At 46.6% G+C, this 26,878-nt stretch overlaps 1 protein-coding gene across 3 annotated transcripts in view; it reads left to right on the forward strand.

Annotated features, from left to right (window-relative positions):
- The first annotated feature begins 5,921 nt into the window (after positions 1–5,921).
- Positions 5,922–26,878, forward strand: part of LOC135054531 (oocyte zinc finger protein XlCOF7.1-like) — a 32,482-nt gene continuing 11,525 nt past the window's right edge. Inside the window, exons 1-2 of one of the 3 annotated variants that reach the window (XM_063957673.1) lie at positions 5,922–6,187; positions 9,353–9,497. In XM_063957673.1, the coding sequence (XP_063813743.1) occupies positions 9,420–9,497 (78 nt within the window). In that variant the 5' untranslated portion in view covers positions 5,922–6,187; positions 9,353–9,419. The remainder of the gene's footprint in view (positions 6,188–9,352; positions 9,498–26,878) is intronic. The other 2 variants (XM_063957671.1, XM_063957674.1) reach the window with 2 other exon arrangements.

Below are 26,878 nucleotides of genomic sequence, written 5' to 3' on the forward strand. Positions count from 1 at the left end.
ACATGTATTTTGCCTTGCCCAACACTGGTTTGGGCACGAAATACGTTTCCCAAGTGGGCACCTTAACACTATTAGTTTCTATTATGAACAAGTAGCTGTAGTTTTGAAAGGGTTAATGAGTCTCGGGCAACAATTTTGACACCAGAAATCAATAGAGTCGGGTCACTTGCATATGACCCACATGGATTTTGCCTTGCCCAACACTAGTTTGGGCATGAAATACGCTGCTCAAGTGGGCATTTTAACACTATCATTTTCTATTATGAATCAGTAGCTGTAATTTTGCAAGGGTTAACGAGTCTCGGGCAAAAATTTTGACACCTGACATATACTGAGACGGGTCACTTGCATATGACCCATATGGATTTTGCCTTGCCCAACACTGGTTTGGGCATGAAATACGTTGCCCAAGTGGGCACCTTAACACATAAGGTGCATACACACGGAGCGATATAACTGAGCGATTTTGACTATATAGTCAAAATCGCTCAGAAAGTTAGTGCAGATCGCTCCGTGTGTATACAGGCAGCGATAGCGATGCGCGTCCCCGCTAAGTCGCTATCGCTGGGAAAAATAGTCAGTGCCGGCAAGTCAATTTTGGCTATGTCGCTGGTAAAGTTAGGCAAAATCGCTAACACTTTAAGAGGCCACCGATTTTTCCCAGCGATAGCGATGTGCAGGCGGCGGTGGTGCGGGCGGCGGCGGGTTGTGGCGGCGGTGCGGGCGGCGGCGGGTTGCGGTGGCGGTGTGGGCGACGGCGGGTTGTGGCGGCGGTGCGGGCGGCGGCGGGTTGCGGTGTGGGCGGTGTGGGCGGCGGCGGTGCGGGCGGCGGCGGGTTGCGGCAGCGGTGCGGGCGGGGGAAATTTACCTTTCTATTGCAGAGTTTGGCAGCGGAGCGGTACCAGTTTCAAAAATGGCGCCTCAGCGTCATTTTTGAAATTCAAGATGGCCGCCGCGAGCCAATCACGGCTCGCCGCGTCATCGCCCCGCCCCCTCCCGCTGACTTATATAAGTCAGCGCGAGGCAGCGGCTGTCAGTCCGACGGCGGAGGAGGAGCGGAGAAGAGCTCCTGAAGACGCCGTGGAAGTCCTGGATGGGCGGCGGCTATGCAAAAGAGCTTAGCAGCCGCCGCCCACCAGGTGAAGATGCTGGAAGTCCTGGGAAGGCGGCGGCCATGCAAAAGAGCTTAAAGGCCGCCGCCTCCCAGGTGAAGACGTCGTGGAAGTCCTGGATGGGCGGCGGCTATGCAAAAGAGCTTAGCAGCCGCCCACCAGGTGAAGACGCCGGAGCAAGACCCCAGAAGCCCTGGGGAGGTGGCGCCCCCCCAGGTGAAGACGCCGGAAGCCCTGGGAAGGCGGCGGCCATGCAAAAGAGCTTAAAGGCCGTCGCCCCCAGGTGAAGACCCAGTTTAATAAAAGATTTTTAAAAGAATGTGTTGTGTTTTTTTTTTAAATATTTTCTTTACAGGTGGACTACAGGTGCCAGCGGGCCCTTTATGTCCGGGCATGCCGGCACTTGTGGTTCTCCAAGTGCCAACATGCTGGGGCAGGCTTGCTGGGACCTGTAGGCCTCCTGTAAAGAACAATATTACTATTGAAAGGCTATCAGCCTCCCATCCACCGGGCCACGGATGGGGGGGACAGCCTCGGGCTTCACCCCTGGCCCTTGGGTGGCTGGAGGGGGGGACCCCTTGATTTAAGGGGTCCTCACTCCAGTGTACCCCGGCCAGGGGTGACTAGTTGGGGGGGTAATGGCACGGCCGCAGGGACCAATATAAAAGTGTCCCCCAGCTGTGGCATTATCTCCCTGGCTAGTGGAGCCCGGTGCTGGTTTGGAAAATACGGGGGACCCCTATGTCTTTTGTCCCCCGGATTTTTTAAACCAGGACCGGACGCAGAGCCCGGTGCTGGTTGTCTAAATATGGGGGAACCCTACTCATTTTTTCCTCTGTATTTTAACAACCAGGACTGGCTCAAAGAGCCCGAGGCTGGTTTTACATAGGAGGGGGGACCCCACGCAAATTTTTTTTTTAACTTTCAGCTATTTAAATACCAGCCACCCTGTAAATTCATCCTATATATGACACTCATCCCCTTATTTAAATGAGATAGTCAAAATCTCCCATAGCCAAAATCTCTTGCATAGTTAGACAAAATCTCTGGTAAAGTTAGTCAAAATCTCCTACTGCCAGTTCAAGGGAAAAGTTAGTCAAAATCTCTCATAGCCAAAATCTCTCCGTGTGTATGCACCTTAACACTTTCTATTATGAATAAGTAGCTGTAGTTGTGCAAGGGTTAACGAGTCTCGGGCAAGAATTTTAACACCTGAAATCAACTGAGTCGGGTCACTTGCATATGACCCACATGGATTTTGCCTTGCCCAACGCTGGTTTTGCAATGAAATACGCTGCCCAAGTGGACACATTCACAGTAATATGAAGTACTAATTTGAATAAGTAGCTGTAGTTTTGCAAGGGTTAACGAGTCTCGGACAAGAATTTTGACACCTGAAATCAACTGAGTCAGGTCACTTGCATATGACCCACATGTATATTGCCTTGCCCAACACTGGTTTGGGCATGAAATACGTTGCCCAAGTGGGCACCTTAACACTATCATTTTCTATTATGAATAAGTAGCTGTAGTTTTGCAAGGGTTAAAGAGTCTCGGTCAACAATTTTGACACCTGAAATCAATAGAGTCGGGTCACTTGCATATGACCCACATGGATTTTGCCTTGCCCGACACTGATTTGGGCATGAAATACGCTGGCAAGGTGGGCATATACACAGTATTATGAATTACTATTATGAATAATTAGCTGAAGTTTTGCAAGGGTTAACGAGTCTCGGGCAACAATTTTGACACCTGAAATCAACTGAGTCGGGTCACTTGCATATGACCCACATGGATTTTGCCTTGCCCGACACTGGTTTGGGCATGAAATATGCTGCCCAAGTGGGCACCTTAACACTATCTTGATAAAATGATAGTGTTAAGGTGCCCACTTGGGCAGCATATTTCATGCCCAAACCAGTGTCGGGCAAGGCAAAATCCATATGGGTCATATGCAAGTGACCCGACTCTGTTGATTTCTGGTGTCAACATTGTTGCCCGAGACTCGTTAACCCTTGCAAAACTATAGCTACTTATTCGTAATAGAAAATAATAGTGTTAAGGTGCCCACTTGGGCAACGTATTTCATGCCCAAACCAGTGTTGGGCAAGGCTAAATCCATGTGGGTCATATGCAAGTGACCCGACTCAGTTGATTTCAGGTGTCAAAATTGTAGCCCGAGACTCGTTAACCCTTGCAAAACTACAGCTAATTATTCATAATAGTAATTCATAATACTGTGTATATGCCCACCTTGCCAGCGTATTTCATGCCCAAACCAGTGTCGGGCAAGGCAAAATCCATGTGAGTCATATGCAAGTGACCCGACTCTGTTGATTTCTGGTGTCAACATTGTTGCCCGAGACTCGTTAACCCTTGCAAAACTACAGTTTACTTATTCATAATAGAAAAAGATAGTGTTAAGGTGCCCACTTGGGCAGCGTATTTCATGCCCAAACCAGTGTTGGGCAAGGCTAAATCCATGTGGGTCATATGCAAGTGACCCGACTCAGTTGATTTCAGGTGTCAAAATTCTTGCCCGTGACTCGTTAACCCTTGCACAACTACAGCTACTTATTCATAATAGAAAGTGTTAGTGTTAAGGTGCCCACTTGGGCAACGTATTTTATGCCCAAACCAGTGTTGGGCAAGGCAAAATCCATATGGGTCATATGCAAGTGACCCGTCTCAGTATATGTCAGGTGTCAAAATTCTTGCCCGAGACTCGTTAACCCTTGCAAAATTACAGCTACTGATTAATAATAGAAAATGATAGTGTTAAAATGCCCACTTGAGCAGCGTATTTCATGCCCAAACCAGTGTTGGGCAAGGCAAAATCCATGTGGGTCATATGCAAGTGACCCGACTCTATTGATTTCTGGTGTCAAAATTGTTGCCCGAGACTCGTTAACCCTTGCACAACTACAGCTACTTATTCATAATAGAAAATGATAGTGTTAAGGTGCCCACTTGGGCAGCGTATTTCATGCCCAAACCAGTGTTGGGCAAGGCAAAGTCCATGTGGGTCATATGCAAGTGACCCGACTCAGTTGATTTCAGGTGTCAAAATTCTTGCCCGAGACTCGTTAACCCTTGCACAACTACAGCTACTTATTCATAATAGTAATTCATAATACTGTGTATATGCCCACCTTGCCAGCGTATTTCATGCCCAAATCAGTGTCGGGCAAGGCAAACTCCATGTGGGTCATATGCAAGTGACTCGACTCTATTGAGATCTGGTTTCAAAATTGTTGCCCGAGACTCGTTAACCCTTGCAAAACTACAGTTACTTATTCATAATAGAAAATGATAGTGTTAAAATGCCCACTTGAGCAGCGTATTTCATGCACAAACCAGTGTTGGGCAAGGCAAAATCCATGTGGGTCATATGCAAGTGACCCGACTCTATTGATTTCAGGTGTCAAAATTGTTGCCCGAGACTCATTAACCCTTGCAAAACTACAGCTACTTATTCATAATATAAACTAATAGTGTTAAGGTGCCCACTTGGGCAACGTATTTCATGCCCAAACCAGTGTTGGGCAAGGCAAAATACATGTGGGTCATATGCAAGTGACCCGACTCAGTTGATTTCAGGTGTCAAAATTCTTGCCCGAGACTCGTTAACCCTTGCACAACTACAGCTACTTATTCAAATTAGTAATTCATAATACTGTGTATGTGCCCACTTGGGTAGCGTATTTCATGGCCAAACTAGTGTTGGGCAAGGCAATATCCATGTGGGTCATATGCAAGTGACCCGACTCTATTGATTTCAGGTGTCAAAATTGTTGCCCGAGACTCTTTAACCCTTGCAAAACTACAGCTACTTATTCATAATAGAAAATGATAGTGTTAAGGTGCCCACTTGGGCAATGTATTAAACCAGTGTTGGGCAAGGCAATATACATGTGGGTCATATGCAAGTGACCCGACTCAGTTGATTTCAGGTGTCAAAATTCTTGCCCGAGACTCGTTAACCCTTGCACAACTACAGCTACTTATTCAAAATGGTGAATTATAGTGTATGTGCCCACTTTGCCAGCGTATTTCATGCCCAAACCAGCGTTGGGCAAGCCAAAATACAGGTGGGTCATATGAAAGGGACCCTACTCTGTGAATTTCAGGCATCAAATGTGTTGCCCAAGACTCATTAACCCTTGCAAAACTGAATGATCTGAATAAGAAGCTGGAGCTCGAATAAGAAGTGAATAAGAAGCTGGCCGAATAAGAAGCTAACTTCAGCCTCGTTTTATTTGGTTGTTCCGAGGCCAGTTCCTGAAGGTCGCTCAGATGTCCGGTGGTCAGGCAGCATGACGCAGCAGCAGATGACACAGGCCGCCCAGGAGGTGTCTATGCACATATGATGCCTCCTCCTGTGGCATGAGGATATTATCACACAGCACCTGTGCCAATGCGCCCATCTCTGTTCAGGCCTAATATCACTGATCTGCCTGATGCTTTGTGTATATCCCATTTATATATTTCCATTATTTTTTCTTATTTTGTGCATGGCTCTTTTATTCTCCCATGTGACGTGCTGTATCTCACATACCATTATATGTTCTGTGCTGCTGTGTGATCTCCCCTCTGTGCTGCTGTGTGATCTCCCCTCTGTGCTGCTGTGTGAGGCCCCTCTGTGCTGCTGTGTGATCTCTCCCCTCTGTGCTGCTGTGTGAGGGCCCCTCTGTGCTGCTAGCCTAAATGAGGGAAAGCCTACACTGTTGTTAACCTTTGCCCAAGTCCAACATGGACGCCGGGGACTCATCTTAGTTACTATAGTAACGAGCAAATCAGAGGCCGCTCGTAAATAAGGGATCGCGGTAACGGGCAGTAGAGGGCGAGTTATAACATTGTAATTGCAACAACATGAACTCTACAAGAATCCCGGCGGCCATTTTCCTGTGGTTCAAATAGTATAAGAGACGTAATATCATACACAGGGCGCCATTTTCTTTTAGTCCGACTAGTGACCTTAGAAGAAATAACGTCGCAGATATGACGTCATCACCCATCGCCTTATTCTCCCTCCTGTTATTTTAATTGGCCTCTAGGATTTCCAGCTCCAGGTAAAATTACCCCCTCACCTACTACCCCTGCTGTCTCCTGCCCCCACACCTACTACCCCTGCTGTCTCCTGCCCCCTCACTTTCTGCCCCCTGCCTGTCTCCTGCCCCCTCACTTTCTGCCCCCTGCCTGTCTCCTGCCCCGTCACTTTCTGCCCCCTGCCTGTCTCCTGCCCCCTCACCTTCTACCCCCTGCCTGTCTACTACCCCCTCACCTTCTACCCCCTGCCTGTCTACTACCCCCTGCCTGTCTTCTGCCCCCTCACCTACTACCCCTGCTGTATCCTGCCCCCCTCACCTACTACCCCTGCTGTCTCCTGCCCCCTCACTTACTGCCCCCTGCCTGTCTCCTGCCCCCTCACCTTCTACCCCCTGCCTGTCTACTACCCCCTCATCTTCTACCCTCTGCCTGTCTACTACCCCCTGCCTGTCACCTGCCCCCACACCTACTACCCCTGCTGTCTCCTGCCCCCCTCACCTACTACCCCTGCTGTCTCCTGCCCCCCTCACCTACTGCCCCTGCCTGTCTCCTGCCCCCTCACCTACTACCCCTGCCTGTCTCCTGCCCCCTCACCTACTACCCCGCCTATCTCCTGTCCCCCTCATCTACTACCTCCAGCGTGTTTCTTGCCCCCCTCACCTTCTGCCCCCTGCCTGTCTCCTGTCCCCCTCACCTGCTGCCCCTGCCCCTCTCACCTGCTGCCCCTGCCCCCCTCACCTGCTGCCCCTTCCTGACTCCTGACTGCCCCCTCACCTACTGCCCCTGCTGTCTCCTGCCCCCCTCACCTACTACCCCTGCCTGTCTCCTGCCCCCCTCATCTACTACCTCCTGCCTGTTTCCTGCCCCCCTCATCTGCTGGTTCCTCTCCCCCTCACCTGCTGCCCCTGCCCTTCTCCTGCCCCTCTCACCTGCTGCCCCTGCCTGTCTCCTGCCCCCCTCACCTGCTGCCCCCTAACCTGCTGCCCCCTGCCTATCTCCTGATTGCCCCCTCACCTGTTGCCCCCTACCTGTCTTCTGGCTGTCCCCTCGCCAGTTGCCCCCTGTCTGTCTCCTGACTGCCCCCCTTACCTACTGCCCCTACCTGTTTCCTGACTGCCCCCTCACCTGCTGCCCCTGCCTGTCTCCTTATTGCCCCCCTCACCTGCTACCCCTGCCTGTCTCCTGACTGCTCTTCTCACTTACTGCCCTTGGCTGTCTCCTGACTGCCCCCTCACCTTCTGCTCCTGACTGCCCCCTCACCTGCTGCCCCTGCCTGTCTCCTGACTGCCCCCTCACCTGCTACCCCTGCCTGTCTCCTGACTGCTCTCCTCACTTACTGCCCCTGACTGTCTCCTGACTGCTCCCTCACCTGCTGCCCGTGCCTGTCTCCTGACTGCCCCCCTCACCTGCTGCCCCTGCCTGTCTCCTGACTGCCCCCTCACCTGCTACCCCTGCCTGTCTCCTGACTGTCCCCTCACCTGCTGCCCCTGCCTGTCTCCTGACTGCTCCCCTCACCTGCTGCCCCTGCCTGTCTCCTCCCACCCCCCTCACCTGTTGCCCCCTTCTTGTCTCATCCTGGCACACGCTGATATGTTGTGGTATTATTATTATATAGGGGAGAGGGGACCGTACAGTGATATATGAGGGGGAATATCACAGCTCCTGGCACACACTGATATGTGGTATTATTATTATTATATAGGGGAGCGGGGACCGTACAGTGATATATGAGGGGGAATAACACAGCCCCCGGCACACGCTGATATGTGGTATTATTATTATATAGGGGACAGGGGGCCGTACAGTGATATATGAGGGGGAATAACACAGCTCCCGGCACACACTGATATGTGGTGGTATTATTATATAGGGGAGAGGTCACCGTACAGTGATATATGAGGGGGAATATCACAGCTCCTGGCACACGCTGATATGTGGTATTATTATTATATAGGGGAGAGGGGACAGTACAGTGATATATGAGGGGGAATATCACAGCTCCTGGCACACGCTGATATGTGGTATTATTATTATATAGGGGAGAGGGGTCCATACAGTGATATATGAGAGGGAATAACACAGCTCCCGGCACACACTGATATGTGGTATTATTTATTATATAGGGGAGAGGGGACCGTACAGTGATATATGAGGAGGAATAACACAGCTCCCAACACGCTGATATGTGGTATTATTATTATATAGGGGAGAGGGGACCGTACAGTGATATATGAGAGGGAATAACACAGCTCCCGGCACACACTGATATGTGGTATTATTATATAGGGGAGAGGGGACCGTACAGTGATATATGAGGGGGAATAACACAGCTCCCAACACGCTGATATGTGGTATTATTATTATATAGGGGAGAGGGGACCGTACAGTGATATATGAGGAGGAATGACACAGCTCCCGACACACGCTGATATGTGGTATTATTATTATATAGGGGAGAGGGGACCGTACAGTGATATATGAAGGGAATAACACAGCCCCCGGCACACACTGCTATGTGGTGGCATTATTATTATATAGGGGAGAGGGGACCGTACAGTGATATATGAGGAGGAATAACACAGCTCCCGGCACACACTGATATGTGGTATTATTATATAGGGGAGAGGGGACCGTACAGTGATATATGAGGGGGAATAACACAGCTCCCAACACACTGATATGTGGTATTATTATTATATAGGGGAGAGGGGACCTTACAGTGATATATGAGGGGGAATAACACAGCTCCCGGCACATGCTGATATGTGGTATTATTATATAGGGGAACGTACAGTGATATATGAGGAGGAATAACACAGCTCCCGGCACACACTGATATGTGGTATTATTATTATATAGGGGAGAGGGGACCTTACAGTGATATATGAGGGGGAATAACATGGCTGCCAGCACACACTGATATGTAGTATTATTATATAGGGGAGAGGGGATCTTACAGTGATATATGAGGAGGAATAACAGACCTTGGCACACGTTGATATGTAGTATCAGGCACTATGGGTCTGGCCTCTGAGCTGGGGAATATACATGTCAGCGTTACACATTGTTATACAGAGTCCGGTGGGCAGAAGTATAGGGTGCTATGGGTACAGCTTCTAAGCTGTTGTTTATAGTAAGTAAATTTTTTTCTATGTGATGCTTATACTAATAATTACATTTATTCTTAGATAACTAAGGTTTGAGAAACCGGGGATTCTCTACTAATCATCACACGTCCTGTATATATCAGTGAGGATGGACATAGACAGAAGTCACATGACTGAGAGTATATTACAGCTCACTCTGGAGATCATCCACCTGCTGACTGGGGAGGTGAGGGGATCTGGGAGTGTCACAGTGACATCACTTATATCAATAGTAATAATACAGGGACATTACTGGGGAGGTGAGGGGATCTGGGAGTGTCACAGTGACATCACTTATATCAATAGTAATAATACAGGGACATTACTGGGGAGGTGAGGGGATCTGGGAGTGTCACAGTGACATCACTTATATCTATAGTAATAATACAGGGACATTAGTACTGGCTAAAGGCATATTCAGTGCCCGGGCACCGTATATAATACCCCCGCCAGTATAAATATTTCAAATTTGAGTGGGACTGAAGTGCGCCGGGAAGGGGCGGGGATTAGCTGCACAGCTCACCAGCACCATTTTCTTCTCTCCACAGCCGCTGCTGAGACGCTGGCCCGGACCTCCAATTTCCTCACAAATTTGTGCTTTTTTTTGTGCTTTTTTATTATTTACAGTGCTACTGACATATTATAGTTGTGTGGTATATGGGCGCTGGGGTGTGAGCTGGCATACTCCCTCTGTGTTTCTCTCTCCGGGCTTCCCTGTAGGCTGTCCCCTTTATTTGACCAGTGTGTGTGAGGAAGGTACTGGGGGTGCAGAAAAGGAGTTGGAAATGGCTCTGTCGTCACAGCCGACTGCTGATTGGGTTACTATGTTAAGTACACTTAATGCTAATGTGGCTTTATTGTCTAAGAGGCTATATAAATCTGATTCTCAGACACAAACATGGAGAAAATCCATGGAAGATGCTTTTGCTCAGGTACAGACCCCCTCAGGGTCACAAAAACGTTCATTGATACAGATGCCGACACGGACTCTGATTCCGATGTCGATTTTAATGAGGCTACTTTACACCCAAGGGTAGTTAAGAGTATTCAGTACATGATTGTGGCTATTAAAGATGTTTTGCATATATCTCACTAACCTGCTGTTCAGGACAGAAGGATTTGCCTATTTAAAGGGAAAAAACCTGAGGTGAAGTTTCCCCCCTCTCATGAACTGAACGCTCTTTGTGAGAAGGCTTGGGACTCGCCGGACAAGAGGTGGCAGATTCCCAAGAGAATTTTTATGGCGTATCCTTTCCCCTCTGATGACAAGGAAAAATGGGAGTTACCTCCAAATGTGGACAAGGCTCTATCCCGTTTGTCCAAGAAGGTGGCGCTTTCGTCCCCTGACACTGCTGCTCTCAAAGATCCGGCTGTTTGCAAGCTGGAGACGACATTGAAGGCCATTTTCGTTAATACTGGTGCATTGCTCAGACCTGCTGTGGCGTCTGTATGGGTGAGTAGTGCTATTGCTAAGTGAGCTGATAATTTAGCTGCTGACATGGATACCCTTGATAAGGATAACATTCTTTTGACTCTTGGTTATATCAAGGACGCTGCAGATTACCTAAAGGATGCGGCGAGGGATGTTGGCCTCTTGGGATCAAGAGCCAATGCCATGGCAGTCTCGGCCAGGAGGGCACTGTGGATCCATCAATGGAATGCTGATGCCGACTCCAAGAAAAATATGGAAGCTCTCCCCTTCAAAGGTAGTGTCTTGTTTGGTGACGGCCTTGCTGACCTGGTGTCTACCGCTACTGCGGGTAAGTCATCTTTTCTTCCTTATGTTCCCACTCAACAGAAAAAGGGGCCCCATCAGCAGATGCAGTTCTTTCGGCCTAATAAATACAAACGAGGTAAGGGCTCGTCCTTCCTCGCTTCAAAGGGTAGAGGAAGGGGAAAGAAGTTGCCTGCAGTGTCAGGCACCCAGGACCGAAAGTCCTCCCCTGCCTCTACCTAGTCCACCGCATGACGCTGGGGCTCCCCTGCGGGAGTCCGTGCCGGTGGGGGGCCGTCTCCTAATCTTTAGTCAAGTCTGGTTTCAATCAGCCCTGGATCCTTGGGTCTTAGACATAGTGTCCCAAGGGTACAAGCTGGAGTTTCAGGAGATGCCCCCCCCCCCCCTGCCCCTTTTTGAAATCGGCCTTGCCAGTTTCTTTTCCAGAAAGAGAAGTGGTAAATGCTGCGATACAAACGTTGTGTCAACAGAGGGTCATTGTCCCCGTTCCCCCATCCCAACGGGGGGAAGGGTTCTATTCGAGCCTCTTTGTCGTACCGAAGTCGGACGGTTCGGTCAGACCGATTCTGAACCTAAAATCCCTCAATCCATACTTGAAAACTTTCAAGTTCAAGATGGAATCTCTTCGAGCTGTGATCACCAGCCTAGAAGGGGGGAATTTTATGGCGTCAGTCGACATAAAGAATGCCTACTTACACGTCCCGATAGATCCTCCGCATCAGGCCTTCCTGAGATTTGCGGTGCAGAATTGTCATTACCAATTCCAGACGTTGCCGTTTGGGCTTTCCACGGCCCAGAGGGTTTTTACCAAGGTTATGGCAGAAATGATGGTACTCCTTCGCAAGCGAGGGGTCACAATTATCCCGTACTTGGACGATCTCCTGATAAAGGCGAGGTCAAAGGAATGTGGAACTCTCCCTGACGGTTCTGTAACATCACGGTTGGATTTTAAATTTGCCAAAGTCCCAGTTGATTCCGATGACTCGGCTGCCCTTCCTGGGCATGATCCTAGACACGGAGCTTTAGAGAGTGTTTCTTCCGGAGGACAAAGCTCTAGAAATACAGACCATAGTCAAGGAGCTTTTGAGACCGACAAGAGTGTTGATTCATCAATGCACTCGAGTGCTAGGGAAGATGGTGGCGGCTTATGAAGCCATTCCGTTTGGCAGGTTTCATGCCAGGGTGTTTCAGTGGGACCTGCTGGACAAATGGTCCGGGTCTCACCTACACATGCACCGGAAAATAAGTCTATCTTCCAGGGCCAGGATCTCTCTCCTGTGGTGGCTGCAAGGCTCTCACCTTCTAGAGGGACGCTGTTTCGGAATACAGGACTGGGTCCTGCTGACCACAGATGCAAGTCTCCGACGCTGGGGCGCAGTCGCGCAGGGAAGAAGTTTCCAGGGAAAATGATCAAGCCAGGAATCTTCTCTCCACATAAATGTTCTCGAGTTAAGAGCCATTTACAATGGCCTTCTGCCACCGAAGAGCTTTCTTCAGGGTCTCCCTGTCCTGATCCAGTCGGGCAACATAACAGCGGTGGCGTATGTAAACTGCCAAGGTGGAACAAGGAGCAGGGCGGCAATGGCGGAAGCCACAAAGATTCTCCGCAGGGCGGAACAGCACGTGAGCGCTCTGTCAGCAGTCTTCCTCCCGGGCGTGGACAACTGGGAAGCAGACTTCTCAGCAGACACGATCTCCATCCAGGAGAGTGGGCTGTTTATCAAGAGGTATTTGCAGAAGCGACAAGGCGTTGGAGAACTCCTCTGATAGACATGATGGCGTCTCACCTCAACAAGAAACTTCCGAAGTATTGTTCCAGGTCAAGGGACCCCCAAGCCTGTGCGGTGGACGCCCTGGTAACTCCGTGGGTGTTTCAGTCGGTGTATGTTTTCCCTCCGCTTCCTCTCATTCCAAAGGTGTTGAGGATCATAAGGCAAACAAGGGTTCGGGCAATACTCGTCCTCCAGATTGGCCACGGAGGGCCTGGTATCCGGATCTTCAGGATTTACTAGTGATAGAGTCAAATAACTACCTTTTAACATTAGCTATATATTAATACCGTGTAGCCGTAATGGCTGCTAAACCATGTGCACATGCTACGCACTCCGTACGCTATTTGCGTATGAAGACCTCGCACGTGGTACGAAAATAAAGTACACACGCTGTGCTGGGTGTACGGAATACCCACAGTGAGCATACACACAGACAGTAACCTTTATAAACTTTAAACACAGATTATGCTTACATTGTGCTACACACTATGATTGAGTTTGTATTGTAAAACCTTACTGCTGAAATACTGCAGCGATATAACGCTGCTTAACCTTGTTAATGTAAATGCTGTTAGAGCGATTTAGAATTCAGAAACCCTTTGTACCAGCTAGAGAGACATAGACACCCTGCTGAGGTTCTAACACCTTATGTGAACGTTCTATTTGCAAAAGAATAATACAAGTCATACACTACAGTATAACATAGACTACCTAACCAGATAACTACACAAGAAATACAATACAATACAATTACGTTTAAGGGAAAATAAGAGAGAAAGAGGACAAGAGAGAGAGAGAAATGGCTCACAATAACAGTAAGATCAATATGATTGCGGAGAAAACTTACGCACAAGGGGAAACGATCGCATGCGCCTCGATATCCAGCTCCCGATTATCAGCAATGAGAACCGTTGAAGAGAGTGTGACCTGGATATGGTCGGCCTGCCTATTTATGCCCCACACACAATACAATTCTATGGTCCCTACAATCTCATTGTTCATTGGACACAGGAATTCGGCTTCGCATTATAACAAAAGGTCATAGGTTGATTCATACAGGTGGGCTGTGACTGTTTCCAACTGTTCAGGTGGGTGGGATACTGGGTTTCCCGCCGCATGACTAAGTAAGAACAAATAATAGTAAATGGACATAAACTTCTTATGTCCATAACTATTCGCACGAGCGACTAATCCGCTCCAAACCAACACCGGAATATTGCTATTTAAATACTCTTCCGATGGGTACCAAACACTACTGTATGACCCCTGTTAGACCCTTCGTACAATACAAAGAGGGATCTCTCTGTTCAGGAACATGCTATGTTAACTAAACTTTCAGAATCTATCAAAGGGACCATGATCTACAAAATACATTATTACTGAAAATATGTAACGTTTGAGTCGCACGCTACGACTACCTACACACTACCGTAAATACGCATACCGAGCACCCGCGGGTGCACGCAACTGCGAGTATGCGCACTCACGGGAGAGCGCACGCATGCGCAGCACGGACATGGGTGAGGTGCAAATATGGCAGTGTGCATAGAGATATTTTTCTGACTTTGACAGTCCACCCTTTGGCAGTCAATAATAACTGCCACCTTCTAAAACATTTCAAAAGGAGAAAAATATATGTCAGGGGTTAATTCATTTCCATGGTTGGGTAGGGGAGGAGAGAGGAGCAGGTGTGAAGAGGGTATGACCTAGTGAGACAGCAGAAGCTTGTGTGTATGAGTCCATGTTTGGGGGGTCATGTATCATCGTGCCGTACGTGTTGTAAATCAAGCTTCGAGGTATTGCGAAGTATACATTTGAATTCCTTCTTATCCCGTATTAAGGGTCTGTGGATGGGCTGTCAAACTCTACCGAGCTCATTTCGGCTTTCAGTTGTAACAAAATGGGGAAGCACATTTTAGTTGATGATACATGAATAGGGGAGGTATGTGGTTGCTGATATCTGTGCCTGTATTCCCTATCGACTATGTGTGTTATTACCTGAGGGTTGTAGAGATGAAGATAAAGAACACTTATGGAAAATGCAGTGGTATTCTATGTCAGGTTAATGTACATCTGTCGTTTGTAGTTTTGTTCGGTATCAGTTGAAAGTCATCTTCTTTGCGCTGTTTTGCCCATTAGGTGCGAGCAAAAAGCTTTGTCAATGCCATTAGATTTACAAAAAAATGTTGGGCTAGCGTAAGTTTAAGAATTCTAGGGAAACTGGGGATCCATGGCAAAGTTCATCAAATGTCCGTATCTAAAGTGGTCAAAACTTCTTCTTTGGTCAATCCGTTGTCTGTATAGCGTCTCGTCAACTTCCTCGTCTAAGGGGGTCTTTTTATCTTGGAGAAAACCAGAAAAACAGGTGAAAGAAACGGATCGTATAATCGCATTTTCATCACATCATTGTTTCTATCGTTGGGTCATAAATCAAATCCAGGTTTATTACAGTTTCCTCACTCCTCAAACTCATCACTCTTGTACTCTGTTTGCACTTCATTAAAGCCTGCCCGCATCTAAATATCAATCCAATCGATATAATGACACCCAAGATACATAGAAGAAACTTCCCAACATCCATTATGACTCCTTGAGCCCACTCTCCTAAACCGGAGAACCAATTTCGCGGGTTCAACCATGACACCCAACCAGTCAGCTCATTACCTACAGCAGCAAGGGTGAGATTGTGTTTTCGGCGAAATTCCCACTTCAATTGGAGAATATCGTCCATCTTTTGGTCTATGACCTCGACCGGATCCTCGGTGCTATTCGTGATATACGTGCAACACTTCACGCCGTACTGTGTTGCTAATGTAACACAATATCCACCTGTCACTGCTGTGAGGTAATTAAGAACCATTCTATGCTGTACCAGTTCTGTTTTGTATGCTTGAAGTTCCCTTCCAGTATACCTAAACGTGTCGTCATACATTTCAGTGATATTATCTAACAAATTTGCAAGCGCAGAGATGTATCTATAGTTCATCACTCCTCGAGCTGTGCGAGTGAAATCTAACGCCATCAGAACCTGAATCCCGGTGGATTCATGGATCAGATCGGAGGCCGGATGCTCTAACCTTTCTGTCAGTTGCCTTTTAACAATGTGCTCGTAATGAGTGTGAGTATAAGGAGCTTGGGGACCACGGTGTATGTCTTTCATTTTGTCATGTGATACAGTCATTACTTCAGGCAATACTTTTCCAATATAACACAATCCTTCAGAGTTTGGGGCAAGCCACTTGTACGCCTTTCTCCCGCATATGAAATATGCATCATCGGGGAGAACATATGGGACGGAGTAGGACATAACCATATTACACACCTTCCATGTGAAATCTCCTGACCCTAATTCTTCCATCTGCTTAGTACACGTATCAGGTTGTACGATATGTGCACAGTATCCTGGTGATACTTCTCCAACTCTCGTAATCCTATTTCCTAAGGTGTACCTATACCGGAAAGATTTTCCTCTACTGGCTATGTGGCGTACAAGCTCTGTATCTGTAGGCATTCTATCTGCTCTATGCGAAAAGGTCATGGTTTGGTTGCTCCATGACACTTCACAATTTCCCGGCTTTCGGGGATTGGAGATGTTGAAACATAATAGGGACCTATCCACATGGTATTGGTGGAGCTTCAAACTAGGAGGACTGGAGATATTGAACCTCCTGTCCACCGGTCTCCCACCCTTTAGCTCAAGTACCTCCCCTACCGTTAAAGGAAATGGTACTAGCCCTGATTTGCTGTGGCCCTGAGGTACTTGTGAGCATACCCAACAATCTGTCTGGTTTAACACACTACCCACTAAGGAGTGATAGTCACTCAATGGATGCCGGTCCATATGGATATTAAAACTGGATTGGCATTTCTTAATGCACCCATCCTCAATGACATTGTTACAGAGCCTACAGATACAGTTTTCTTCAGCTAACAATCCGTCACAATTTCTTCTATGGTCAATGCTATCGGATCGTTTTCTGATACTCGCCTTTGCTTGTTGGTTAGGTTGCTATTGGAAATTTACACCTCCGTCTCAGTCATCAGGACCTTTCTGGATCCTTTCTCGGCCTCACTGGTACTCTCACCGAAACAGACTGCTCTGGTCAACATCATGGTCAACAGGAAAATCCATATCACAGTCTCTTGGGGCCAGTCCATCTTACAGGAGGAGAAAAGAAGAAATTTGTAAAGGGGGTATAAGAAAACAGTTTGAGGGGGAGAGAACTTGTTACGATAATAAGTTCTCTCGTCTTGTTGTTCTTTTTGTTCTGCTGTCCTCTCAAAGGTGCTGTCTCTCAGTCTTCCAAACGAACATTCTGGTGATGCAATATTCCTTCCTAACCGACGATCTTTCTGTAAGGAGCGAAAATCTGGCATTACCATTGGTCCAACTGAGGGGTGACATACCATCTTTAAACCATGAAAACATGAGTGAGAAGAGAGAGAGAGTCAAAAAAACAAAAGAGAGAGAGAACACTTCATGTGCATATATATATTACATAACTCAACAACAAACAACAATAGGAAACGAGAAACAAAGCATTTTTATCAAACATTTTTCAACATTAAGAAAACATTGTTAGCATTATCAGGCTGTCATATCTACGTGTCTAATGGTCTCCTTGAACAGTCCCTCCCCACCAGCACCTGCATTACTCCACTGTTTGTATCTGGCCAGAAATACATTGTGGCGGATAGGTCATGCTGGGGTTTGGTAGACTTCTGCATGGACCAAGTGGATATGCAATGTGTGAATTCTTACCAATAATCGTCAGAGATGGGGATAGAGAGAGAGAGAAAAACATTTTTCTTCACAAATACATTTACAACGTTTCACCTGGTCATTCCTGTGTCTTCAGTGAATGACCTCCCAATTTATTAACCGTTACCTCAGGCTTACCATCAGTCCTAATGATCACCTTTCCTGACTACATATCATGGGTGTGGCCTATATGATCCCTGATTGTGATTTGGTGTGTCATATTCATGCTCATTTTCATGTCTAGGGGGTCTGACCTTACGTGGGAGGTTACAGTTCCTTTCATAATGCCCTTCTCTTTTACAACGATAACAAACCCTGGGCTTCCTCCAAGTGTCAGTGAAATGGAGTCTTGGCTGGTTTGATGCCTCCTCAAACGCTTGGATGCTCATCACCCTCAACCGCTTTCCCTGTACCTCCCTGCTTCCTTGGATATTCTGGTTATGTTGTTGTCTAGGGGGTGCATATACCTTGTGTGTGCTTCTAGACCTGCAATCTCTTGCATAATGACCTTCCTTCTGGCAATTATAACAGACTTCCATATTTGAATTTTTCGCAGTGGTGTGGGGCTTTTGTTGGGGTGGTCTTGTGGTTAGGCCCTGTATACTTGTTGCCATTAATTTGTTACTTAGTGACTCTCTGTATCTGGTGATGTTCTGATCATGATTAATGATGGCCTCCCTTAATGCGGCCACCGAGATATCTTTCCAGTCTGGGTTGGTGGTCTGTACCCTTGTACTTAATTCATCCTTTAAACCATTCATTAGCACAGATACTGCTGCTTCTCTGTGCGGTGTGCTTGTTTCAATGTTTTCTATACCCGTATACCTAGTCATGTCCTGCAATGCCCGGTGGAAATAATTAGAAGTACTTTCCCTTTCGTTTTGTCTTATGGAGAAAATTTTGTTCCACTCGACAATGGCTGGGAAATATACTTCTAACTGTCGGTTGATCTGCTTAATACATTCCTGATTGTGTTCCTCCGTCCAAGGTACCTCCGTGTCTAATTTACAATCAGCAATAAATTTCGCAGGGTCAACACTGGAGGGCAAACATACCCTCAGCACCTTCCGCCAATCTTTGTTGGTGGGTTCTGTGGAGTTTCCTAGTTCTTTAATAAATCTTTGACAGGCTACTAGATTTTTCCTAGGATCAGGAAATTCAGACATAATTGATCTTAATTCGGTCCGGGACCAGAGACAGCGCATTGCACTGTCCTTGACGGGAATGATTCCCTGATCGTCAGTCTTCCCATTGGGGACTGCAATCACCCTGACCGGATCAAACTCAGCTACATCATCTTGTGTTGGTCTTACAATATGTGGTACATCTGTTGGTGCGTGATATAAAACATTGTACGTACCTGTGGACACGACCTCACCTGACCCTCCGTTAGGGGGTTTGATTATTGCCTTTACCAATTTGGTCGCGTCCACCTGGATGTCTTGTGTGATGGTTGTTGGAAGGGGTGCCGACATCGTTCTGGGCTCACTTTCTTGTTGGTATTCCTGAGGGAAGTTTGACATGGGGTGCAACTTGCATAGGTTAATAGTTGTACATTCAACAGTATTACAATAATCATTGTTACATTTATTACACTTATTCTTATCATCTATACTACAGTTGCTAAGAGCGTTTTTATTGTTCACCTTTGTGCTTTTCTCCGCAACCACAATCCCCTCCATCGCCATGTCTCTCCTCTCAAGATAAGAGTCAGATAAGTCAATTAAATCTCTTTGTAATTCACTTTCCTGTTGCCATAACTGCAAATAATCATAATGTTTGATTCGTCTCTTTGCTGGTTCAATGAGACCTATCCTCCTCCTTAGATTCAGTAACACTTTTGGGCTAAAGCTACCTATATTTGGGAACTTCTCCCCATCATGTACAGTCATTCTCTCCCATTCATCACATAAAACTTCTGTGTGTCTTCCGTATTTTTCACACATTACGTACCTTGCCGACTCGACTGGTCGGTTTATAAAGTCAACCCGAACCGAGGTTGATCGCCTCCTTCCTGAACAACTGGCCCCCATAATCTGCAGGTGTTACGGAACCTTACAAAAAACCAAGATATTCACGATAGGTAGGCGGTGAAGTTTACCGAGCACCCCACTCGCTCGCCCACGCCGACCAATGCGACCTGATCACACCGATATGGTGCTGGCGCACTCGACCCAGGGCACCTATAAACCTTTGTTTACTGGAACATGCGAGGGTTATCCGAAGAACACTTACTCTTTCCAGTAAAGGTGGGGTTGTTGGATAATTCCTGAGTGACCAGCGAACTTCCCTTTGTAAAAATAAAAAATTACACAAATCACGTCAGAATGTACAAATAGCGTTTATGACCTTCGTACGAAAATGGTACCGGTCAGGTTTACTAATGCACACAATTACGTGCGGTACAATCGTTCAGTACATAAGCAACTAATCTTATGTACGGAAAGATCAATGGAATCGAAAATTGTGGCTGCGAATTCCTTCAGCGAGCTTGTATGGCCTATATGGGTGTTGCACCAACCCTTTTCGGTGTTGTGCCTGTGGACTGTATAGCGGACTTCCTTGTCTACTGTACCTGAACCTGCTGGTTTGCTATGACCTCCTGGTCTGTTGCAGTATGACCTCCTGGTCCGTTACCTCCTGGTCCGCTATACTCTAATGCTCATATATTATGTTTAACCAAGGATGCCTCCCTAGCCACCGTGCATGTCACTTACACGTATGTTCCTCACGAGTACTCTGTGATTTCTTTTGGTTCAACCTCAAAGTTATATAAACTTATGTAATATAGAAACACTCACTCATCACATGTACACTTTTGTTTCTATTTCTATTTCTGCGCAGAAATTTTTCCTTTAGACCAGATGTGTTACCAATTAGGAGGAGGATCTGTTAATTTAAATTTCGGACACCCAAAAATAGACTTGCGTTATTTCTCGCCTCGCGTTATTTACCGCGTTGCGCTATTTATCGCTTTGCGCTATTTATCTCCTTGCGCTATTTATCGCCTGTTAAAATCAACTTGTGGTTTGAGTTACGTGGGCGTACACAGACGCTCCGTTGCGTAATATACGCTGCGTGCGTCGGCCTTTGCGCACGCGAGTCTCTCCCTTTGTTAGAGACACGTGTACACCAGTCTTTGTCCACCGTAACACAACTAACACGTTTATCAATGTAGATCAGGGGTCTTCAACCTTTAAGACAGTGTGGGCCACATAAAAAAATGAAACGAAGCCGAGGGCCACTAAGCTATACTGCGGTATTTAGAATCTAAATTTTAATTTATGATTGTAATGAGACCTTTTCTAGACTCATAAGACCATAAAAAAGACTTCAAAAGATAATTATTGTAATTTAATGAATGAAACATGGTCTACTTTACCTTTGTTATTATAATAAGTTCATATCAGTGGGAAACTTGGCATTGTTTTTGCTTGGCCAGCTTGTCGATGTTGGCATCAATGTTAGAAGTCGCTATGCGCAGAGTATTCTCAAGATGTTGGTCTGTAAGCACTGAACTGGACTCATACGGCAGTATCACTGGACTGGTGGGTATAATGTGGGCATGCTTTCACAATATTGCTGCTGTCTGTCTGTGATGGGGGGAGGGAGGGTATGATGGCGCCTATGTCAAGACATAGGTGCTATCATACCCTCCCTCCTCCCCATCACAGACAGACAGCAGCATTGTCAAAGCATGCTCCCTGCCATCTCTGCTCTTAATACTTAATACACCCCCTGCTGGGTCCCCCGCCACACCCCCTGCCCTCAATACTAATTTATTCACTGCCATGCTCAGGCTGCCGCACCCCCGTCCCCGCCGCTCCCGCACGCCGGGTTCCTGCACTGCCCCCTGCCCTCAACACTTATACACTTTTATTCTCCTGCCGCAGCCCCCCCCCCGCGCCGGGTCCCCGCCGCACACAGCCATGCTCAGGCTGCATACATGCTGCCGCACCCCCTCCGCTCCCGCCCGCCGGGTTCCCGCACTGCCCCCTGCTCTCAATGGTAACTTGCCGCACCCACCCCAGCCGGGTCCCCGCCGCTCTCACCCACCTATTCAACACTGCAGGCGGAGGGAGACACAGGGAGGGAGACACAGTAAGGGTGACCAGACCACTGACCAGCCTAAGAGGAGCTACTCCCCTTCTTCACAGGCAACCAGTGACAGTGCGGAGGAGTCACATGACTCCGGGAAAGGGAAAAAAAAAATATTTTTTTTTTGTGTTCATATGTGCGCTGCGGGCGGGCGCGTCGGCGGGCCATGGAAACCATAGCAGCGGGCCACCTGTGGCCCGCGGGCCACGGGTTGAAGACCCCTGATGTAGATGATCCTCGATCATCTACCGAGCACCACACCAATCTCTCCTTATACCTTTAGGTAGAGTTGCGTGTGCGCTTTACACTTTATCCCTTTAATGTATTACTTTTACACTTTAACTATGAAATAGCGACAAATCTCTCTTAGCACGTTTATCAATTATAAAATGGCAACCAGGAAAGTGAGATGTGAAGATTACACAAATGAACATGCAATTCTAAATTAATCTAATAACATATATTGATGTAAGCACACGCATATAGATATTACATATATGAGACCTTATTCATGCTTCTACTTTGCATATGAATGTGCAATTTCTTTCACTGCTGGGAGAGAGAAAAAAACAAACAAACAACAAACCAGTCCCACAGGTCATTTGCATTTCAATGGCCATCCTACAAATAGCAGCGTTAAAACAGGTTCTTGAAGAGAGACAGTTACCAAAAAAAAAAAAAACTACTTGTGTATTTCTTAAATCAAATATTTCATTTATTATTATCTGTTATTAAACTCTATCTGAACTACTTATGATTGCCTATGATATGGACTAAACAAATGCAAAAAAAACCTCATTAAATGATGATTTCTTTTTTTGACAGTGGATGGCTGATTATTTCCTGAGTCAACTGAAAATCAGCCGTTCAAAAAAAATTTTTGGACCTTCCCAAAATGGCCGCTGCTCCTCCCCCATCCATGAGGTTTACACAAAATGGGGGACAGACCTTTTGTCACAAAGAAAAATCATCATGCCAGCCCCTTTTAGTTATCACGCTATGCAGAGCGATTAAAAATAATTTTAAACCTATTTAAACAGACAAACCATCCAATCTGCGTGTGCAGTTGGCACCAAATCGAAATAAAAACCAGATTTACAAAGACAATAGCTCAATGTTCCTACCTTCTTCGGATTCCACCAGCATCCCTACAGACCAAAAGAATCAGACGCAGACTCTCATCTGATCAGCACTCCAAGATACTACCTGTTCCTCCCTTTGCTGATCGATACAAGTCTGCGCCTTCTTCGCCTGACTGCGGATATGAGATGGACCGGACTTGCCCCCACTCGATAGAGTCAAATAACTACCTTTTAACATTAGCTATATATTAATACCGTGTAGCCGTAATGGCTGCTAAACCATGTGCACATGCTACGCACTCCGTACGCTATTTGCGTATGAAGACCTCGCACGTGGTACGAAAATAAAGTACACACGCTGTGCTGGGTGTACGGAATACCCACAGTGAGCATACACACAGACAGTAACCTTTATAAACTTTAAACACAGATTATGCTTACATTGTGCTACACACTATGATTGAGTTTGTATTGTAAAACCTTACTGCTGAAATACTGCAGCGATATAACCCTGCTTAACCTTGTTAATGTAAATGCTGTTAGAGCGATTTAGAATTCAGAACCCCTTTGTACCAGCTAGAGAGACACAGACACCCTGCTGAGGTTCTAACACCTTATGTGAACGTTCTATTTGCAAAAGAATAATACAAGTCATACACTACAATATAACATAGACTACCTAACCAGATAACTACACAAGAAATACAATACAATACAATTACGTTTAAGGGAAAATAAGAGAGAAAGAGGACAAGAGAGAGAGAGAGAGAAATGGCTCACAATAACAATAAAGACAATATGATTGCGGAGAAAACTTACGCACAAGGGGAAACGATCGCATGCGCCTCGATATCCAGCTCCCGATTATCAGCAATGAGAACCGTTGAAGAGAGTGTGACCTGGATATGGTCGGCCTGCCTATTTATGCCCCACACACAATACAATTCTATGGTCCCTACAATCTCATTGTTCATTGGACACAGGAATTCGGCTTCGCATTATAACAAAAGGTCATAGGTTGATTCATACAGGTGGGCTGTGACTGTTTCCAACTGTTCAGGTGGGTGGGATACTGGGTTTCCCGCCGCATGACTAAGTAAGAACAAATAATAGTAAATGGACATAAACTTCTTATGTCCATAACTATTCGCACGAGCGACTAATCCGCTCCAAACCAACACCGGAATATTGCTATTTAAATACTGCGAGTATGCGCACTCACGGGAGAGCGCACGCATGCGCAGCACGGACATGGGTGAGGTGCAAATATGGCAGTGTGCATAGAGATATTTTTCTGACTTTGACACTAGTGGAAGATCCCTGGCCGCTTCCTCTAAGAGAGGACCTGTTACTGCAGGGGCCCTGCCTGTTTCTGGACTTACCGTGGCTGCGTTTGACGGCATGGAAGTTGAACGCCAGATTTTAGCTCGGAAGGGTGTTCACGGGGAGGTCATCCCCACTCTCCTTAAGGCTAGGAAGGAGGTCACGGCGAAACATTATCACTATATTTGGAGAAAGTATGTGTCGTGGTGTGAAACCAAAGCAGCTCCTGCGGAGGAGTTCCACTTGGGTCGTTTCCTCCATTTTTTGCAGGCAGGCGTGGATGCAGGCCTGAAATTGGGTTCCATAAAAGTGCAGATTTCGGCGTGATCTATTTTCTTTCAAAAGGAATTGGCCGTCCTTCCTGAGGTTCAGACTGTCGTGAAGGGAGTGCTGCATATCCATCCTCCATTTGTGCCACCCGTGGCGCCGTGGGATCTTGAAGTGGTGTTGCAGTTTCTTATGTCTCACTGGTTTGAGCCTTTGCGTAAGGTTGAGTTAAAGTTTCTCACTTGGAAAGTGGTCATGCTTTTGGCTCTGCCAGACGAGTGTCCGAGTTGGCGGCCTTGTCTCACAAGAGCCCATATCTGATCTTTCATTCGGATAGAGCGGAATTGAGGACTCGTCAACAATTTCTGCCGAAGGTGGTTTCTTCATTTCACATAAACCAACCTATTGTGGTACCTGTGGCTACGGATGCTGTTGCGGTCCCAAAATCTCTTGATGTTGTAAGAGCTTTGAAAATTTATGTCACCATAACGGCTCTTACTAGGAAGACAGAGGCTCTGTTTGTCCTGTATGCTTCCAACAAGATTGGAAATCCTGCTTCTAAGCAAACTATTGCACTCTGGATTTGTAATACGATTCAGCGAGCTCATTCTTCGGCTGGGCTACCGTTGCCGAAGTCAGTAAAGGCCCATTCTACCAGGAAGGTGGGCTCATCTTGGCGGCTGCCCGAGGGGTCTCGGCACTTCAACTTTGCCGAGCAGCTACGTAGTCGGGTTCAAACACTTTTGCAAAGTTCTGCAAGTTTGATACCCTGGCTGATGAGGACCTCATGTTTGCTCAAGCGGTGCTGCAGAGTCGGCCGCACTCTCCCGCCCACTCTGGAGCTTTGGTGTAGACCCCATGGTCCTTTTGGAGTCCCCAGCATCCTCTAGGACGTAAGAGAAAATAGGATTTTAATACCTACCGGTAAATACTTTTTTCCTAGTCCGTAGAGGATGCTGGGCGCCCATCCCAGTGCGGACTGTTCCTTGCAGTTGAGTCGATAATGGTTAATTTCGGTTACACGTGGTTTGTGTATCAGTTATATTCAGCTTGTTGCTGTTGTTAGTTAATACTGTTATCTGGTTTCATGCTACTCCAGTTGTACAGTATGTTTGTGGTGTGGGCTGGTATGTTTCTCGCCCTTAGTTTAACAAAAATCCTTTCCTCGAAATGTCCGTCTCTCCTGGGCACAGTTCCTATAACTGAGGTCTGGGGGGAGGGGCATAGAGACGGGACGGGCGCCCAGCATCCTCTACGGACTAGGAGAAAAGGATTTACCGGTAGGTATTAAAATCCTATTTTCACATACAAGTAATATGGTAACTGTCTTTGCCCTTTGTGAGTCATTTGGCTGTTTTTTCAATTAAAGTCTATTGCCCAATCGCTCATAAATTTTGGTTTTATTAAATTGTTAGAAAAAGTGATCAAATATGTGTCTCATTTACATTATGTTACTGTTTGTATTTCTTTAGTATGTAGTACTTTGTGTAAAAATCCATGTCAGATATTTATTAACTCTCTGACTGATTTCTGGGGAGAGGGGGAATTATATAATGTTTATGTACAACTTGTTTAAACTTGTTCCTATTGTAGGGTAAGGATAGCCATGCCTCTTTCACCTAGCCCTATTTTCGACGCCTCCTTGAATGTTGTGTGAAGGAACATTGCGGGACAAAATACATCCTTTAGCTGCAGTTATCTCCTTGTTCCCCTTAAGAAGTTGTGAGCTGACATAGTTTTTGTTCTTGGATGAAGGGCGATGACTCGTTTTTACAAGCTGGCGTCGGGGGGATATATCTGCGTCAGTTGGGGTGATGTCTGTGGCGACGGTGGGAGAGTGAGTAGCCTGGCCGTGGGGGACACCCTGCTCAATCCGACTTTTTTTAAAGTCGGATTGAGATTGTTGGAAAGGGGGCCAAAACCTGTCCGATTTGGCCCCGATTCCGACAGAAGCATGCGGATCGGCAACTATTCCGCCGATCCACGTGTTTTCCAACAAGTCGGGAATTCCCGACCTGTCGGAAAAAAACTGCACTTTTTGAATAGGTCGGATCCCCTTCCGACCGAAATCTGTCGGATGCTGCCGTCTTTCAGACAAGACGGCATCTTCTGACAGCTATTGTATACACCCCTAAGTCTGTAATAGTGACGGAAAATCCCTTTATACAGCATTCAACATGACATAGGATGAAAACATCCAAGGTTCTAACTTTCCTAAATTACTAATTTACCAAAAAAGCAGATCAACGTCATATTAGATAGCATGGAGTACATATTACATTAGGATTAATTTTGGTACATGGGTGATTCCATTGATCAGATCAATGGGACTGCGATGGGAACGAGCTTTGCACCAAGTTACGCAAACCTGTTTCTTGCTATGTGTGAACACCATCTGGAGCAATAACCCCTTCAAAACTCACCATATTTGCTGTCATTGCTTCATTACCAAGTTACTTTTTATATGGCATTAATTTAGAAGAATCATGGATTAAGTCATCATCTGCATTAACTATAACCACAGTAATC

The sequence above is a fragment of the Pseudophryne corroboree genome, chromosome 3 (assembly GCF_028390025.1).
Source record: "Pseudophryne corroboree isolate aPseCor3 chromosome 3, aPseCor3.hap2, whole genome shotgun sequence".
Classification (NCBI taxonomy): domain Eukaryota; kingdom Metazoa; phylum Chordata; class Amphibia; order Anura; family Myobatrachidae; genus Pseudophryne; species Pseudophryne corroboree.